At 39.4% G+C, this 19930-nt stretch overlaps 2 protein-coding genes across 5 annotated transcripts in view; one reads left to right on the forward strand and one right to left on the reverse strand.

The window, feature by feature from the left end:
- The first annotated feature begins 715 nt into the window (after nt 1-715).
- On the forward strand, nt 716-3039 carry MED28 (mediator complex subunit 28). The gene is made up of 4 exons (XM_074587682.1): nt 716-921; nt 1025-1091; nt 2129-2241; nt 2685-3039. Exons 1-4 carry the CDS (start codon nt 757-759, stop codon nt 2880-2882), a joined length of 543 nt encoding a protein of 180 aa, XP_074443783.1. The 5' UTR covers nt 716-756; the 3' UTR covers nt 2883-3039.
- Nucleotides 3040-4508: 1469 nt separating this feature from the next.
- The window catches only part of FAM184B (family with sequence similarity 184 member B), a 46520-nt gene continuing 31098 nt past the window's right edge, over nt 4509-19930 (reverse strand). Inside the window, exons 4-11 of one of the 4 annotated variants that reach the window (XM_074587680.1) lie at nt 16324-16536; nt 14966-15119; nt 13672-13784; nt 13061-13245; nt 7878-7995; nt 7594-7698; nt 6721-6923; nt 4509-5270 (exon numbers count right to left, since the gene is read on the reverse strand). In XM_074587680.1, coding sequence (XP_074443781.1) covers nt 5180-5270; nt 6721-6923; nt 7594-7698; nt 7878-7995; nt 13061-13245; nt 13672-13784; nt 14966-15119; nt 16324-16536 — 1182 coding nt within the window. In that variant the 3' untranslated portion in view covers nt 4509-5179. Of the gene's footprint in view, nt 5271-6720; nt 7253-7593; nt 7746-7877; nt 7996-13060; nt 13246-13671; nt 13785-14965; nt 15120-16323; nt 16537-19930 lie in introns of those variants that run through there. The other 3 variants (XM_074587679.1, XR_012587068.1, XM_074587681.1) reach the window with 3 other exon arrangements.

Consider the following 19930-nt stretch of genomic DNA (forward strand, 5'->3'; position numbering starts at 1 on the left):
TAAAAATGCTATTCTAACATTTTTTCCTCAGAAAAACTAAAACTGCACAATCACATTTTACAGGCTGTTGCACTTAGTGGGATTAGCATGGCTTCAGCACCAGTTTATGTAGTGAGTCTTAAAGGAGTGCCAACAAGAGTGTATCTTGTTAACTATTTCACAAAAACTAACGAATGCAAGGAACTGCCTGGTGGTTTTTTTCGGCGGAGTCTACCACCATCTCCCATGAAGTCTGCCATCCTGCTGCTCCCCCCTTTACGGCTGTGAGGCTGCAGGCTCCCAGCAGGGACGGCATTCCCAGAATCACTTCAAACGTCAAACAGACTTAACTTTCACAAAGTGGGGTGAACTTTACCTGAGAATGTGTAGGATCCAGGCCCATAGGGTGTTTTTAGTTTGTTTTTTTAGGAAGGGGGTTAAGCGCTGGCGTGTAACAAGCGGTGCCGAGCTGGTGCTTACCCCCGCCGGGGCCGCGGGAGGGCTGGAGGAGGAGGAGGGTCGCGCTGGGCAGGAGGGCTTTGCTTCCTCTGCCTCTGGCGCGGGGGGCGATACCCAGCAGCTGGGACCGGCCCCTGGTGGCATTAACGGCCAACGGGCGCCGCTAACGGCCGCGCCGCGGCAGCCCCTGAGGCGCCGGGGAGGGGCGGGGGGGTGACAGCGCCTGGGCCCGCCTTCGCCGTCCGTCCCCCCCCCCCCCCCCCCCCCCCCCGCGGCGCATGCGCGGCCTCTGCACAGCACAGGCCGCCGCGGCTCGCCATGGCGGGCGCGCTGAGCGGCATGTTCGCCAACCAGCCGCCAGGGCCCCCGCCGCCGCCGCCGGGACCTCCCGGCGGGCCCGGCCCGGCCGGCCTTATCCCGCCTCCCACGGGGCCGCGCAATCCCAACAACACGCTGGTGGACGAGCTGGAAGCGTCCTTCGAGGTGTGCGGGACGGGGTGGGGGAGGCCGCAGGCGGGCGGGCGCTGCCCTCACGGTGCCAGCCCCCCCCGCCTTCCTCTCACCCCCGCCCTTCCGTCTCTGGCAGGCCTGCTTCGCCTCGCTGGTGAGCCAGGACTACGTGAACGGCACGGACCAGGAGGAGATCCGCACCGGTGAGGCCCCGGGGGTGGAGGGGAGCGTCGCCGCCGGGCCCCGCGCTGCCCGGGTGCGGCGGCTCGGCTGGGCCGGGCCTCACAGGAGCGCTGGGTGCGGCAGGGCTTCATTCTGCGGGCCTGAAATAGTGAGGGGGCGGCTGGGGTTGCCGACCTACGGCCACCGTCCCCTAAAAACTTACTATGAAGTTCTGCAATGGGAGGCTCGCACGGAAGGAAACCCACCCGGGAACGATCGGGCTCTCGCGGAAAGGTCCGAGTGCCAGCCGGCTCCTGGGTTATTAATGTGCAGTTAAATATGTGGTTCAAAAACTAGGAAGCTAATGTGATGTACTATGGAGCTATATGGAGCAATAATAAAAGGTTGGAAAGAGAAGCCTAGATTGCTTAGTAGCAACGATTTAAGGCTGGTGTGACAGGCATCTCGGTGGGAGGCATAATTAATAAGGGTATAAACAGAAAGTTAAAAAACGGCTCTTGATGACTGTTAAGAAGTGTACTTTTTCCCTGAAAATTTTCCAAATCCTGACTCTCAAGTCCTGTTTCAAAAACAGCATAAATGCTTTTGAAAACAACTCTCTGGATACTGGGTCACGTTCATATGCTGGAATGGGGCAGTTTTTGTTATCAAAACAGTAGTGCATAATACATGAAGGCAGAATATTCTCCTAAATATGCCCATATTTTAGAATCTTCCATTAAGCTTGTTGCTTGGGCGTGCAGTGAAATGTTTTCTTTATTCAACAAAGTTCCACAAATTATTTTATCACTCTTTGTCATTGTCAAATATGTAATAAAACTTGGGGAAAAAAAGAGTTGTCTTGCACCTTTTAAAAGACGTTCTGAAAGTCTGCAAAGCAATGTTATATGCAAAATTAATGCAAAACCTGGTTTTGTAAATATGTAATTTTAGTAAATCTGAAGATTTGCTTTCTAGAAAGTACTGTGAAAAGTGTTTTTAATAGCGTGCAGACAACTACCAGTATCAGTCTGATAACTTCTTTTTTGGAACCTCTATGTTGTTATTTTATATTTAGGTGTTGATCAGTGCATCCAGAAGTTTCTGGATGTTGCCAGACAAACTGAATGCTTTTTCCTACAAAAACGACTGCAGCTATCAGTCCAGAAACCAGAGCAAGTAATTAAAGAGGTATGTTTAAATTAATTTACCTGTTGCCGTGGTAACCAGGACACCTGTGTTGTGCTAGATGAGGTAAGCTGTGTACCAGTACAGTTGATCACCAAATTCTTAGGTTGGCAGAACTTAACAAAGCTCTCTCCCCATGAATCTGTAGAAGCTGATGCCTGCTGCTCTGTGGAGTATTGGAATACAGATGATAGTTGCATTGGAAGAAAAAAACTAGTCAGTTAAATTTTGCTGGAAGTAATCATGTCTGAAATAGATGACCTAGGGGAACAGAACTAGTGCATTCACAGTGCTTTCCCCTCTGTTTCATTAGACACTTGTCCATTATTAGAATCCCTATAAGATCGGCTTGAAAACTCAAGCTAAAGAAATTACATGCTCTTTATGTGAGGTGGTTATTCTTTTGAATACTGTCTATTTACTAATACATATTTTTTCATCCGTAGGATGTTTCAGAACTAAGGAATGAATTGCAGAGAAAAGAAGCATTAATTCAGAAGCATTTGGGTAAACTGCGACACTGGCAACAGGTCCTGGAAGATATCAGTGTACAGCACAAAAAGCCTGCAGAAATGCCTCAAGGTCCATTAGCTTACCTAGAACAGGCATCTGCTAATATTCCTGCTCCAATGAAGCAAACGTGATCTCTGACTTTACGTATCTGAATATTTTCAACAGTGCAAAGCAGCAGTGTTCTATTTACTTTGTATGCTTTTTGTATGATGTAAATTGTACTACAAATATAAATAGTTAAGACAATTAAGCAAAAATAAATTACCTTTTTTTTTTTTTTTAAATACAGATTGGTTTTATATTTCAGTCAAAAATACGCCAAGTTGCTGTTCAGGATGCTTTCTGGTAGAAGGGTATTTTCCGGAATGCATCCTCTTTCTTCTAGAAAGGGTGGCCCTAGCTCTCTCCTAACTATATGTTTGCTGGTATGATGAAAACACTTGCAAAGATTAGTGTTTGCTTTTACTGGAAGATTTAAATATTTTGTGATCCAGTAATTACCCATAAGTACCACTGTAGAAGCACCCTTAGAATTGTCTCTAGGTCAGATTTTTGAAGTGAATTGTCTTATTTCCACAGGACTTCTGCTCACCTCATGAAGGGTGCTCAGGATGTACAAATTTTATAGGATGAAATGAAACTGCAAAATTACATACACCCTGGGGGGTGTATGTCATGCAGACCCAGTGTTACTGGTGTTCTGTCTGGCAGGCTAGTGTAGAGATGGTCCAAAATACCTACCCCCAAAATAAAGACCACGCATCACCACTGTTCAGCTTAAAGAATAAGCTCCTACTGGGCTGCACTATTCAGTAATCTAAACATGGCCAAAGAAAAATTTTGGAGGTAGAAATAGCAAAGGAATTCTGTCTCTATATTACTAGGCCACAAACTTAATTCATCTGAATAGGCAGGAAAGCCACTTTCTAGGGACACCATTTTGGGGACAGAATTAGTTAGAATATTGTAACCCCAAAAATTAGAATTGGTAATTGTGTATTGAACTTCCTAGTGTGCTTTAAAAGTTTTTGGGGCAGAGTGGGTGAAAACTAATGAAAACCAGCTCTATACATTTTGGATATTCTCACGGATACTCAGGCACTCGTCAGTGTTACTTACTGTACACCATTTTATCCTCTTCCTGACTGCGTGTATAACAAGTGTCTTTTTGCCAAATCTGATGCCAAAGTCTCCCTCCACACCAAGCAGTTCATCTTGGAAAAAATACTGAACAGCTGGGATGAAAATATTGGCCTGTAGAAGCATTCTGCCCCTTCTGCCACCTTTTTGCCACGGGTGAGGTGCAGTGGCTGTTTTGTGCTAAGTGCTTGCAGCGGTTGGTACAGTTCTTGCTGGCTGTTTGATACAAGAAGAGGTTAAGCTGGAGCTATGCCTCTGTACACGTAAAATTTGTTACATAGCTGGGCCCTGCTTGTTGAAATTAAGTGGGGATTCAAATCATACAGTAGTTGAAGATGAACTATTCTATCTTAAACACTAGGCTGCTGGTAGCACGAGCCCCTGCCTTTCGTATTTGTTGATTAATTGTTGAGGGTTAATTTCTTCATGGGTGTCTTTCCTCCCAGTAATGAGTTCGCTAGCATGATCTGATAAATGTCATTCGCCCACTTGGCGTTTTGGTGGGCATAGGAACAATATTGAGATAAAATGTACAAGTACACAGTTCCCATAAATCTGGAACTCTGTACCTGACTCACACTTGAGCATACCAGGACTATTTTGCAGAACATGGAAATGGATTATTTACAAGCAAATTTTAATATTCATACTTACATATTGATCTAATTTATCAGGCTGATTGTTACATGTATTGAAGTAGAACAGGAATATTATATTGCAGGGCTGATTATACAAAACAGTTGATTAAACAAACCAGAAAGTTTCTAAACCAGCCTGCTATTAAACATGCTATTCTTGGAGGTATATCACATGCTATACAGCTTAAAATAAGTTTAACAAAAACCTACTAAAAACTTTAAAAATTACATTACTATATGCAGGAATTATTTTAAACAGCTGACGAAGCAAATATATAAACCTACAGAAATCACCTACAGAAGTAAGATCTTTTTTCACCTAGAGCCAGATTGACAGGACATATCAGAGACCAGACTGCATATTTCATGTAATGGAAGTGGAGTGGTACAGTCTCTTGATTAAAAAGTCTCTTCACATAACAGAATTTTCTTTTTCTCCATTTTTTACAGAGGTTGTTAAAAAAAATGCATTTTTCTGGAATCCATGCCTATAATTCCATAGTAATTAGATGTAAGAGTGTACAGTTGTTCCTAATTATTTGGAAATTACATCTTTTTTTTTCCTAAATCATATATTGGATTATCATTCCCTAAAAGAAAACAGGAATAGCTTTTCTAGTAATTCTGAGAAGTACCGAAAACAGTTTGCTTTAAAATGAAAAATATTTAGTAAACCATTCTTGATGCTGAGGGTCTTGACTTTGATCATCTTTGGTTTGTGGTGATTCATTGCCATGTGTCCTGTGCAAACAAACAAGCATTAGCATCGTTCACTTACTTACGATCTTACCAATATTTAATACTTTTTTTCCTGGAAAAACTCATGATCCTATGAATGGACGGATCTGTGCTCACATGAACTGGATGAGGCCAAAAGGCGCCAGCTACAATTTCTAGTGGAATCTGTGCTAGCCAGGTAGCTGGGCTAACAGCACTGGTAGTAACACAAAGGAAAGCATGAGAGAGAGATAAACAGCTATGGAGGAATGTTTGAAAATAACTGTTGACTTGACATCTCAAAATATATATATAAAAAAAGGATGCTTCCAGCATATGAAGTCTTGAAAATGAGGAAATCGCAGCTGCAATTCACTCTTAAAAATATGAAATACAATTTATGCCTTAAAACCATTGGGTTTTATTTGGAACAGAAAGATTTATCTGAACATTAACTGGCTTTTATAATCAATCCTATTACATAGTCCCTGATTTTTCAGCATTCAGGAGACTTTTTATAACATATTTATTTTGGTTAGCTTATAGTAGAAATACGACTTCACTTAGGATCGATTGATTTAAAAAAGTAAGTAAGCAGCAGCTAAATTACCCTTAACCTCCCTGTACGTTCCCTTTAAAATGCAAATCTGATTTGCCTTGGCAGTCATCTGGCGTGACACAGAATGCTTTTATTTAAGATATAAGAATTGCCAAACTGGATCCAAGCCCGTGTCCCGGGTTATCGTCTTTGGCAGCAGTCAGCACCATCTGCCTTCAATGAAACAGCTCTCTAGCACACAATTTACAGGATAACTAATCTCCACTAGGAGATAGGTGAGAAGGCTGGCTTTTTCCTGAAGTATAGTGGGTTTTTTAAGTATTTATCATTATAACTATAATTTTAACTACATAAATTTTTAACTATTTCTTGAAGAGACTCATAAATTTGAAGTAAAATTCAAACTTTTCAGAGAAAACCCATCAAACTAATAAGTTTTTAGTTAAGTATCTGCTAATCAATTTTTAAGTGTTTAAACCCTTTGCCAAAAGATTAGCCTAGATTAATTCAAATATCTCCTAAAATAAAAATATGTCATTTACATCTACCAAGTCCAAAGTGAGGAAACAAAAGTAAGAAGGAAAACACATCCTTAACAGAACCACTGATACATGCCCAAAGTTTTAAAGAGCTCTGTTCACTATTAGCTACATTCTTAGTTAAATACTTGCAACTCCTCTTTTTTTGTACCAGGAGGGGTTGCAATCATAAGTTTTGCTGGGTAGTGATTATAGCCTACTTCTGCAGTAAAGTTCTGGGTCTATCTGTAGAGAATTGAACACATGGAGTTCAGTGCACAACAGGAACCTTATGTCAGTGTTTATTTCCAAATGTCTAATGTGTTTGAATTGCCTACAAGATTCTGAATACCAATTAATTTATCATCTTACAAGCCACTGCAAAATGGATAAATACCTTGTGGCAGCACTGCTGTCTGAGGACTGTGGTGATGGAGAGCCCACCCTGAGGCAGCCAGGACTCCGGTCTAAGCTTGTAGATTTTGTTATTTGAGGAGCACTTCTTTTTGATCTCAAGTCACAGCTCAAAAAGCTCTTTGCGTAGGAAGCTAAATTCGGCACACTGACAACACGACTGGGCACCTCAACCGTTTTCTTCTGCTGCTTTTTATTGTAACAGAAAACTTCATTACACATGCATTATTTTTTTTTTACACTGTATACTATAAAACCTCAAAAATACCTCATTCATAGGTATCTTGTGAGGAGCACCCAAAAATGAAGATTCTCATCTTTTTCTATAGGCATAAATTCTCAGGGTATGCTGTGAGGATCCAATTAGGTAGTCCAATTAAAACAACTTATGTATTTGACCTTGAGGTTTCAGATACATCAAAGCTGATAGCTTTGCAGAGCTCAGTTAGGTGCTTTCCACCAACTTGACTTCCCTTCTTCCCATGAATATTTATAGACAGTATCATGCAGAGGGGCTGGAACGACAAAGTGCAAATCCTAAGCAGCCCAAACACAATAATTTTCCTTGATGCATGCAATATCACAAATGGCTGCGCTCATCCCAGTGAAAGACTGATGTCTTCAGAGTTCTAGTGGTTTGTATTTGCTTAAACACCTGTATCTATGTGCATATATACTTCTACTGAATTTATGTTATACTCAGCACCTGACTGTAGGTTGGCTTACTGGAAAGAATTCTACCAAGTAACATTACCATAAAAAAATTAATAGTACCTTTATTGTCCTGAACATCTGTATGATTCAAATAACAGTAAAACATCGTGATTTGCAATTTTAATTGCATTGCCCATCTTACCTTCACGGAAGGAGTCAAGCATCCTGTATTAGGGTTGAAAGAAAATGACCGATTCCTGTAAGATTCAGTGTTGGCTAAAAGTGAATGCTGAAATTTTCTTCCTTCCTGAGAGGAGAGAAAAATCGTGTATGGGGACATCCATTTGGTGGAAGCTGTTATGGAAACATATATTTGTCAAAGTATTCCAGAACAGAAAGAATCGGTCTGAAGCAATGTGTGCAACACTGAATAGAGCCTTCCAACAGATTCCAAAATATATATGTACGTATAAAAGGAAATCTTACCACCAACTGCTTGATAATCTCTTCTCTCTCACTTAATTTGTCTTGCAGACAACTTATAAGGTATGTATCTTCTGGTCTGGACTCCCAGATTCTTGACTTTTCTTCTAATTCTTTAAGTCTGTACCAAAGAAAATGCAGACTGGAAAAAACTTCCTCAGACCAAGTTCAAGAGATACTTGGGCTTCCTTCTGCCCTAAATTCCAAGCTTAAAATAAAGGGACATAGTCGGGCCTTTCCAATAAAACAGCATTTTTGAAAAATGGGCATCTGTATATGGATTACATATAAGTACAGAATGTTGTGGAATTCCAAAATAAATTGCCACCAGGCAATATAGGAGGGTTGATTCACAACACCTGTCCAGTGTAAAATCAAGCCCCTGTAAAATACTAGGGTAAAATACTAACAAGCTTGCACATCACATTGCTAGTCTAGTTTCCTAAAGAAAAAAAAATCTGTGCCACAGTATCTATGCGTGTCTGTATTCATCTATTTGTTCTCTTTTCTGACCCAATAACTTTAGAATCCACAGGCTAATTCCAACCATATTTGATAGACGTCTCAGAAATACTCAATTCCTATAACTTTCATGAAAAGAAAGGCTTGGATATACATCCTGCTTTAGTGAACCCTCTAAGTCAAAACCTGTAGTGCGAGTCCAGCTCTTTAAATGGCTTAATCAGGGGAAAAGATTCAACTGAGAACTTACACCTTCCTAGAGATGGTGTAGAAACATACATTTGATTGACCCATGAGAAAACAAGTCATTATTTCATCAGCAAAGTTTATTAATTTTGCTGCTTGAGAAACTGAGTGCTATGAAGTTCACCTGCCATACTGAGAAATGTATTAGAGAATACAAACCACCACTTTGTGGGTTTTTTGGTGAGGACGTTCCCCCCATCTTATACTCTTAATTTAGTGTATCTCAGAGTTCAGATAAAAAGATAAATCTTAACATCTGAATGGTCTGAGACCTGCTTACATGCAAGAGACCTCTCTTCTGGACCTATGCCACACAGTTGGTATCAGAGAAAAGGACAAGGGATATATGTAATCACAGAGATTAATTTTTGACGGCCCTCTCCTGTACAGTCTGAAGCACTGCAGAACTACTTAACTCCACAGGGGGCTGCAAAAAAAAAAAATTTATTTACATGAGTTAGTGTGGGCTGTCCTGGGAAATTTGCAAGGGAGGGAGAATAAGCAGGAGCTTAACCTCAAAGATGCTGCTCTGTTGAACCAAATGTAGTACAAGATCATGCCTCTGGTATCATCTGTGACAAAGACTTCATAAAATTGCAAGATGCTAAGTACAGGTTTTAATTTAGCATTGTAAAACTTTATGCATAGTGCTTTACACTAAACAATATTCAGAGTTTATTGCAGTATAACTAGGTCTTTTTGTGTTTGCAAAGGAAAGTGATCGGCACTGGTGAGGCCTCACCTCGAGTACTGTGTTCAGTTCTGGGCCCCTCTGTACAAGAGGGACCTTGACGTGCTGGAGCGTGTCCAGAGGAGAGCTGCCAGGCTGGTGAGGGGTCTGGAGACCAGGGCATATGAGGAGAGGCTGAGGGAGCTGGGCATGTTTAGCTTGAAGAAGAGGAGGCTGAGGGGAGACCTCATTGCCCTCTACAACTACCTGAAAGGAGGTTGGAGAGAGGTGGGTGTTGGCCTCTTCTCCCAGGTGAATAATGACAGGACCAGAGGAAATGGCCTGAAGCTGCAGCAGGGGAGGTTTAGGTTAGATATTAGGAAGAATTACTTTACTGAAAGAGTGGTCAGGCACTGGAACGGCCTGCCCAGGGAGGTGGTTGAGTCACCATCCCTAGAGGTATTAAGAAACGTCTAGATGTGGCACTTCAGGGCATGCTCCAGTGGCAGCGATTGTAGGGGTTTTTTTGTGTGTGTATGGTTGGACTTGAACTCAAAGGTCCTTTCCAACCATGAAGATTCTGTAATTCTATGAAATACCTATACACTTCTATTTCAGTGCTTATAATATTCTACCTATAAGCAACAAAAAAAATTATACATAACAAAAATAATTTCAAACAGAACTCATTGCCAGTATGAGACAGTTTATTTAAATGACATAGTTTCTAAGGAGAAAATCTTTGCTTAGAGATGTGCCTGAGTGCTGCTGAAATCAGATAATATGTTTTCACTTTCCTTCCAGTGATCTTGTTTCACTATGTCCAGTTCTTTTTTATGCTTGATATTGAGGCTTTCTACCAGTAGCCTTTCATTGGGATTAAAATATGTCTGAATTCTCTCATTTCAATACTAGTTTATTGTCATTGGTCAAAGCACGCAGTTTTAAGGTCTTTCATTGACTACAAAGGTAGCTGGGCACAGCTCTGGGCTTCTGCTTACTGATTTGACTTCGACACCTCAGTTGCAATCTCAAGCAGAACAACACTACCACCTAGGAAGAGGAAAATTATTTGGAGAAGTACTTGACCTCCAGCCTTCAGGAAACAGAGAGTCTACTCTGTATAGTAATGCTGTTGATATCCTGACTGGTTAGTTTGTACATCAATCTTAATGGTCAAACATGACAATAAAGTACCATAGGAACTCACTTGTATTAAGCAAAATTATTTTGAAATCTCTGGAATTTCAACATGAGGCTCTCATGCTCTATTTCATCACATCATGGCACCAGAAATATTTAATACTGCCTACCACCATCCTAAAAATATATTTTTTTTAAAAGTGAGGATAAGAACCTTAACAATGCCTTCAACTACAACATTTGTCTCTAACAGACAATATATTTTGAAAGATACAGCTGTTTGATTAACACCATCAACTGAAAACTAAAAGTTGCCTAACACTTTTTCAAGCCCAGCCATAACATTGCTTTCTGATACCAACACCAAAATCAACAGCCATCTATTGAAGAATCATTGTTAACTTGTTGCCTTTTGTTCACTAATGTTTTGTTAAACCTTTGAGAAACTTTTCCATTAACTCAATGCAGAGCCCATGTTCTGTTGTCTACTGATTAAAATAGAGAGGTTAAACTCAGCAGATTAACAATTGTAATTTTCACAAAAGATATTCAGTTTACCTTTTTTTTTCTTTTTCTTTTTCTTTTTTTTATTTTTAAATGTATTTCTAAGTCCCTTTCACTTGTTTCTGAAATGCTTCAGGAAAGGCCAAAAGGCCCATGAAAGGGTTCTGCCCTTGAAATCAGAGCACAGTCATGGGAGTGATTGATTTGGCACTTGGCACAAAATAAGAAGCAGAAGAATAAGAGTAAAAATGGGAGCAGAATCCCTGAAATGGATCTTCAGAGGTAGAATTAAAGCTCTCCTTCAGACATTTTCGGACTTGTGCTCTCTTCCCATAAAAAAAACATTGTCTGCTCTCATCATACTCCTTGCAAAAGGTTTCTGTACTGGAGGTGGAATTCACACAGTTCAAGAGAATGGATATGGGAATGACAACTTCAAGTAGATTACTGGTTTTGCTTACTTGGCAACAGTAGGAATAGTAATTTTAAATAATTGGTTATAAAAAAATGGCACATGCAAATAACAAGCCACTATCATCTCTCAAATCAGAAACAACTATATAGCATAAGACCAGGTCACTGTTATTAAAGTAACAGTAAAAAACTGTTATTTATATGCACTCACCAATTTAACTATTCCCCTACCCAAATTATTTGTCCTGCAAAAGCAAAACAAGAGCTGCGAGTTAATGCTCCAGATCTTCCATGGGTTAATTTCAGAGCAGCCTGTATCAGGTGCCTAGGACCATTTGAGCTCTTCGGTTCTACCTCCTGTTATTTGAAGGATTTCTCCTTACGTAATTTCCATTAATGCTTCCTTCTCAAATGCATACTGTAGTAGAGCTACACCATCTATCCCCTGTAAAGATTATCCTCCAGCCCAACAGCTTTAGCATTTGAAGCCTTTTAGACCTCATCACTGACATGCGAATAATTGTCTCTTCATGAACAGAGGCTCTAAATTCCTTCAAGGTAGCTGGAGGGCACTGATGAAACTCTCTGGTTTGCAATTCTTTCCATTGATCTTGCTTCAAAAGCTTGAAATGAAAGTCACTTTCAAGTAACTCTCCAAAGAGTGCAAAGGCAAAAAAAAAAAAAAAGTTTCTTTCTCATTCTTTAAATGTCTACTGACTGGTAGACAGGAATGGAATTATTCTGGCCACTCTGACAGTCTGCTGAAAGACACTGCATCCCTTGAGTGCTTTTCTCTAGACTATATAGGACATATTTTTAAAGATTCCTTTAAGGCTATACTCTTCAGAAATCCTTTATATATACGGCTTGAGTAGTTAGGGTCATACATTCTACACCACTGCAGAAATGAATTGAAGGGTACCCATGCACCAGATCCCTCAGTCTTTCCACAAAGAGAATGTATTAAGTGTGATCATCCAGAAATTTCAAAGGATTCAACAACCATACGAATGCACTGCACAGTGAACCCCAGTTTTGTCTCCCTTGGAAAAGGTAAATCCTGCACTTTTTCTGCATGCGAACAGGAAGACTGCTATTACTGCAATGCAACACGTGCTCCGAGCCTGTGGCTGCACTAAGCGAATGCGGTCCACCTTCCACAGAACAGCCAAGACTACAAGTCAGCTCTGCCCTCCTATGCCCTGACAGCATATTATAGCTCCAGGCTTCCATCAGCCCAAAACCACCATCAGTTTTCGCTATTGCTGCTCTCACTCCCCCAGTGGAAAGCTGGCTGTTACAGCCAAAGCAAAGTCTCACAGAGTACATACGGCCTTTTCAAGTGTCCCGTTTAGAGTTAACAACCCGTTGGTTTCAGCTACAGAGAGCATGTATAAAAACCTGATATTTATTTTCAGAGACTTCTACTTTTTTTTAATAGCTCTTGGGTGAGTTTGGAATTTGTTTATGTCTTCCAGTGCCTTTCAAAGGCTGACATTATGCAGATTTTTTCAGGTCACTCCTGTGGGGCTACACTGGACATATTTCTCTGTGACATATAATGACCAATTAGTTCAAATGCTTTTATTATGGCTGGAGAGAAATGTGATATGAACTACTGCTATTACAACACTCCTAATCTCTAAAACTAGTACTTTAGAGAGATTCTGACACTCATCGCATTTAGAATGTCGGCATTATTATTAACTCTCTAGATAGCACTGTGAAGTCTGAATTTAAGGCAAACCTTCTGTGCTGTTTATCCCTATCCTGAAGCTGTGCAGCTTCTTGCTTCTGCGACTCCAACTCAGCACTGAGTAGCTCCATTGTGTCCTTCAAAAGTAAATTCTCTTTCTTGAGTTCGGAAATTTCACTCTGACATTTTTCCAGTTCATCATGAAGAGATCTGATCTGGCTCTGGCTACTTCCTTCCTAAGAAAAAGGCCAAATTTAGTTATTCACCGCTGCTTATTATTTAATAAGAAGATCTCACTGGAATTGTGTGCATGGAATTTTTGTGAACTGATTTTTCCATTATATGTGCAATTCTATATGCAAGACAAAATCTGTGATCAAAAATTCCTGAACATATTTTATAGCCTCCATAAAATGTATTTTATTGTAACATTCATTCATTTACTTGTGTTGTAGATTCTGATCTTTAAATTGAAAAAAAGCCTGTCCATAGAGAAAAGATGATAAACAATACTAACATTTTAAAGTGGGACGTAAGGGAAGGAAACCCATTACACTTCTGTAAGAGACGCTGTAGACTTTTATTATCTCTGAAGAGAGAAATTTGATACTATTGCTTTTGCAAAACACAACATGGCAATGAAGTAGGAACTGGATTCTTGCCTGTTGCATCTTCAGTGTCCTCACACTTCTCAGCTCCATTTGGAGTTCTTCTATTTGTTTCTTGAGATTAGTGCACAATGTCTGTTGCTCAGAGAGTTCCATCCTTAGAGATCCTAGTAACAATCAGACAGACAATCATTAACACAATCAGAGGTCAGCTGGATGGGGAAGGTAGACATAGATAATGCAGATGAAAACAATGACACATTACTTCTTGCTTTGTCCCTCAACTCCTTCACCATTAAGTATAATAAACGCTCTGGTAAAAGACAGGCCTCCTACTACTAGAGAAGTAACTCAGTTGAGCAATAGTAAGAATATACGGAGTTACAACAGGAACGATTCAACATTGGAATCAGAGATGTAATTCTGTGGCAGTTGTTCTGCAGACTAAATCACTACAATTGCTTCTTCTAACCTTGAACTTTCCTGGAGCACCCCTGAGCTTCCCTGTTAAGTTCACTGGTGTTTTATAGAGGGCCATAAGGCAGACTGAGGAGAGCTCTGGTTGTGTTAGAGAAGTACGACATTTATGTAAGCAGATCTGTCATATACTGCAACTTTTGTGTATATTGGGTACAAGTTTTGTGATGGGTCAAATACATGGAGAAAGAAGTTTTTCTCTCTATTGTCTCCCCACACTTTTTCTTGAATAACAGAATTTATCTATTGAATATATAAACTTCAGAGAGCAACACATCTTTCTAGCAAATTCAAATTACTGAAAAAACCCCCCAAGAAGATAATTCAGTTTATGCTTCAAGTACTTTCAAATCATTCTATCTTTAATTAAAAAACCTTTTATAGATGAGCTTTAATAACCAGAGTTGAAACATGGGTATATTACAGGTCCTCCTAATGCAGTGTTCTGTTTAGTTCTGAACAGTTTAGAGAACTTTCTGAACTAACTAAACAGTACGTATGGAGCAACTGATCTCCACTGCTGAACGTAACAGAACAGACTTGAACCACATATAACAATTCTTCACATCATAGAAAAAAAGAGAAAATTCACATACACTAACTACAATATTCCAATTTAATATACCTAATAATGCATACTTGAATGTTGTACACCATACCACTCTCCTAGCAATGTTCTGCTGCTGACAGTTGAGAGCTAGGTTAACAAAGAATAGTAAGTGTGTATTGCTGAAATTGCAGGGTATGGAAAAGGAGATTGACAAAGACCTGAGTTCCCAGAAGACGGGAAAGAAAATTAATGGGAGGAAAGCCAGTGCTTCTCAGCATATAATCAAGCAGTAGGAGCCATGCGTGACATGAGACGTCATACCTAGCAACAGGGCTTGCTGCTTCTGTATCTGCTCGAGTTCATCATGTAATTCTTTCTTTGCTTTCTCTTCCAAGGTTTGTATTTCCAGCCTATGAGACTGATGTTGGATCTTGAAAGTCTCATTAAATTCCTTTTTCAAACGTTCTTCTGCCTCCTGTAAGCAAAAGCGCCCCCCCCCACCCCCGGGAAAACAATGTAGTTGGAGCCTATTTATCACCTTGTTGTTTTACTTGTAATGCCAGGATGAATCTGGTCTTTCACTATAGAACTTTTATTTTCATCACACGTTTACATGATGCTTCATCAACACAAAAATAAAAATAGAACAAGAGAAATTATCAAGAGATCATCTATGAGATTTGTTGTACATCATGAAATAATAACCCTGACATCTTTGCACTGTTTGATATTAGAAAGATGTTTTTGTTATTCAACATACAAAGCCCCCCAGATTTGACCTGTATGTCATTACTTATCACAGTGTGTCAGATGAAGGCTTCTATCTTTCCTTGTATCGTTCTTGGCTAAAACTTCCACTGTCATTAGAAGTGCTGCTGATATGCTGTAAATGACGAAGCAGTTGCTCTGTAGTGGTTCTGAAAGTAAACTCCTATCCTCAGTTTTATTTTTAATAGCTTAGTGCCTTCAGCTTGGTTTTGTTAAAGCTGGGATTTTATTCTGAATATGTAAGCAAGATTAAATTCTACTTAGGATGGTTTTACTGCATGTGTTTTATAAGGAGGTTTTCCCTAAGGTGTGTGATATCAATAGGGACATCTGAACACCACATCACAATCACACGTAGATTTTTCAAGTTGATTTTTTTTCTCAAACAGCAACATTATTTAGAATTTCAATATATTGTACTAACATTGCATCACTGATATAAATCCACTTGAACCTTTAAAAGCTTTGGTTATCTACTTACAGAATTGATTTCTTGGAGGTATCTAAGGCAATACACACCATTATATGTGTCTTTTATACTTCTTTTAAAGTATTTATGTATAAATTAATAATGGATGAAAAAGAATAAAACTGAGTCCTGTTAATGATGCACTTAGGAATTCCCTTGTATTTCTTAAGCAAGACCACAGCTAGAGGAGCTTGTATTAATCATAGCCTAACTGTAGAGGGTAGGCTATATTATTTTATGAAACTATTTCATTCACACTGTGATCTAAGTTCAAATGTTAAAATTCTAAAAAAAAACCAACCTGAAGATAATGAGGTTTCAAAATCACAGAATAATTCATTATGTGCAACAATGGCAACCCATCATTAAGATATCTGACTCTAATTAGTATAGTTTATCCCACAAATACAATTTCTTTTAGACTAGTATGTCACAAACTGACCTTGAGTTCCTGATTTTTGCTTTTCTCCAACATTTTTAAGACTTTTTGATGTGATGCCTCCAGCTGCAGTTTAACATTCTGGTTTTCTTTAATGGTGTTTTGAAGATCCTGCAAAAGCGTCTCTTTTTCTTTGTTGGACTGTAGATTATGTTTCTTCAGTGACTCCTTGAAATTTTTTGCTTGTTGGTCTAATATTTGCTTCAGCTGAGCCACCTTCCAGAAAAGTAAGTCAGCAGGATAGGATTAATGGCTGCATTCACAATGGAGAGGAATTATGTAAATTTGAGTACATTTTATGAACTTGTGTTGCTCTATGAAGAACAGCAAGATGCTTGTTTCATGCAAGGAGCCCTTTTTTTCAGTGAAAAATGACATCCCTTTTGCATATACTGTCTGTTGCCCATTAAGTACTTTCCTTAAGTTATTTCTTTTCAAATCGTCTCCATCTCATACGTACAATCCATAGTTCAACTTGCACAATAATTATGTCACAAGCCAGGAGGCAGGCCTAAGGCTGTGCTTATTGTCATCCTGGCGATGTAACACTGCAGAGTCCATTTATACAAAGGAGTAGATAAGAATCAATGGAAACAAGAATTCTGCACATCACACATCAGATTTATTTTCTCACCCCACTTAGCTAAATTACTAAATACAGTAGACATGTTTATAATGGCTGACATAACAGTAACAAAAAATATCCGTTTATAAGAATATCTTGGTGGGGTAATTTTTTGGTGGGGAAGGAAGGAGGAGCCTGTACTCTTTTGTATTTTGTAGGTTTTCTAAACTTTCAGCAAAAAACTGTATTTGCCTTTCTTCTTAAATTTGCCATTCCAAACATTACAGCTGTAAAATTCTGAAAAAGTGCATTCTGCATAGGAGGAGCATGCGTAATTAGTATGGCAAATTAGCATTTCTGCTGCTGTGTCTGGGCTTCCAATTCTGCTTTTTTGCTGTGCCATGCCTCCTTAAAAATCTTTATGTCTCTTGCCTTTTCTTTTTGGAAGCATGTGAAAGAGGACAGTCTGCTTTCCAATTTTTATATACTTGTACTTTCCAGCCTTAGAGAAACAGAATTCAAACTATGGAAGGAAGAAGTTAGCTTCCTTAGAATTTCATGTGACTTTAAATGATTCAAATGATGCTGCACACACCTGCAAATTGGATATGATACAGATTAGAACCTGTGACTCTATCCTATCCTTTTCTCTACACTAATACATGTTCTTTTTCTCTTCCTCAGTGTTGCCTTCATTTTTTCCATGCATACTGCAAACAGTTTGTTAGTTGAGGAAGCACTGTAGCTTTATCTAGCTAAATAGTTGCTTGTAACTTCAACTGCACTCTGGTGGTTCTTTCTGATGCAGAACAACAAAAGCTGGATGAAGATTTACCAAGTGGGCTAAGGTGTCTATATCCTTTCATATTTCATTCTTATAGCACTTTCTGGTATATTTTGTGTTACATAAAAGAAAAGGAAAGGAAACATGCTGTGCAAAGCCCTTACTTCTCATTAACTTCATGGCCACGGTCAGCATTGCACTGTCCAAAGGGAGATACTAATGAGCTATGCCAGATCTCTCCAAATCACAGGAATCCTTTCTGATAATGGCTAAATATACTCTTGCTAGTTCATGGCTCTGTTCTTTCTCACATTGTCTGAGCATGCTGGCTTCTCTCCTCCAAAGGATGTGTTTTCTCCTTTCCCTCTCCTGAGGCCCTTCTCCATTCCCAGATGGATTTCAGCTCTTACCGAAGTACTTTCTAAGCCTCTACTATTCTCACAGGTTCCCAGCACAGAAGTGCGCCCCGAAGTCTCAAAGTGTGCAAACCACAGAGCTTGTATCAGTTCCCAGGGTTTCAACTCCTTTTGGAGAGAGGACATTCTGTACTCTGAGTTTATGACCAGAACCTTCAACTACATTGTATCTTGACTTGTCTTAAATTCTAGTCACGATTTCTGCTTTTGCCATTTCTTGGCATCTGTTCCCTTCTCTCTAGAATTTATACAAGTCTTTATGTCCCAGAAATGAAACCTGATATTAAAGAAGAAAAATGACTGTGAACCTTTTTTTTTTTGAGACACTCACAGCTTAGAAAGAATTCTTTCTTCTTGATCAATTTGTCCTACTTTAATTGGTTTTTTCTACAGAGCAACTAAATAAGGGCCTGAAAACATGTATAAACTTGCTCTATTTGGTCTGCTGGTAGTTTATAATTTTGAGTAGAAAGTTTGTGTTCACAGAGTATCAGATGAAGATGATTTGTTTCTGTGTTTTTCACTATTCACGTGAAACACAAATGTTCATGGACTTCACGTGCTGCAGAGATAACTCCAAACCTGTTACTTGAAGACACACATGCATCATGAGAATGACATAACTTCCTGTACTAAATCTAGTTTCTGTACCTCTGTAAGCAGCTATAAGAAAGAATTACTGTTCCATTTTTAAGTACGTTTATAGCTGCAGAACTGCTGTTCCTATACATAAGTCAGTATACTGTGTTCATTCCATTTAAATAGAGTTTCTTCAAATCCACAAGTCAGGTTTCTTTTCCCCAATTAATTGGTGGTGGTCATTACTGATCATTACTGATCTTGTACTTCAGTTTCCCTCCAAACCGCTTCCAACAGCTTACTCAGAAAGGGCTATACTACTATTATAATTGATGTGGATTTCCTTTACCAGATGGGGTAGTGCGCTATGTTTGAACTTCAAAGGTCCTCAGCTCTATTACTGATGTTTCACTTGTTCTGAGATCTACAACAGTATCTGTAATTTAGATGTGACAGAAATCTGCAAGCAGAGATGAACCTTGTTTTTTAACTCTTTAGCAAAGCTACCAGTTTGGGCAGTGGAATTCCTCCTATTTGGTGGCTAAACCAAGCAACCAATAAAGCTTTTAGTCAAATAATCCAAAGGAAACATTTTTGAACGCACACATCAAAATTAAAAACTATAATATTTCCTCCAGACTAAATTCAATGTTTTTAAACCTTAAATTATTTCATCATTTGCAAGAAGACAAATGACTTCATTCACAGAATGAAGGGAGGAAGAGATGGCAGTGGTGGTTCTGCTTTGTGTGCATGAGAGGGAGGAAGGAAGCATGGAGGCACAGAAAAACCGAGAGAACGAGAGAGTATGTACGTGTGCATATGAAGGTAACTGGGACACTTACCCAAGTGATGAAGGCCTAGGTTGTCCAATGACAACTTAATATACAAGTGAAGAAGTGGCAACAAGTGACACACTGTAGCTCACCCTGTTTTATCCTAGAACCCAGTGACAAGGGGACTCTATAAATGGTGAGAAAGCTGACAGAAGAAAAAAAAAAAAAAACAACAAACCAAAACAAGCCCAAGTCTCCCACACATCATGGGAATGCTAGGTTGGTAGATAAGAAGAAAACAAACATTCTTTCACCCAGTGTTCTGTGAATCAAGTTTTTTATTTTCTTCTAAGTGCAAGAAAAGTGCTTCTCAAACAATTTCAAACCAACATGGTACACTTGAATTTCACTGAAGCTATCCAATCAAATTGATTTGAGTTAACAAATTTGAAAGAGCACCTAGCTTCAGCTCCCCCAAACTGAGTTTAAG

This window comes from Larus michahellis, chromosome 5 (assembly GCF_964199755.1).
Source record: "Larus michahellis chromosome 5, bLarMic1.1, whole genome shotgun sequence".
Classification (NCBI taxonomy): domain Eukaryota; kingdom Metazoa; phylum Chordata; class Aves; order Charadriiformes; family Laridae; genus Larus; species Larus michahellis.

Bases quoted from the DNA above. Each gene is read 5' to 3' on its own strand.
- MED28 (XM_074587682.1), top strand. From the start codon at position 757: ATGGCGGGCGCGCTGAGCGGCATGTTCGCCAACCAGCCGCCAGGGCCC. The intron at 922-1,024 runs GTGTGCGGGACG...CGTCTCTGGCAG, and splicing joins AGCTGGAAGCGTCCTTCGAG to GCCTGCTTCGCCTCGCTGGT. The intron at 2,242-2,684 runs GTATGTTTAAAT...TTTCATCCGTAG, and splicing joins CAGAGCAAGTAATTAAAGAG to GATGTTTCAGAACTAAGGAA.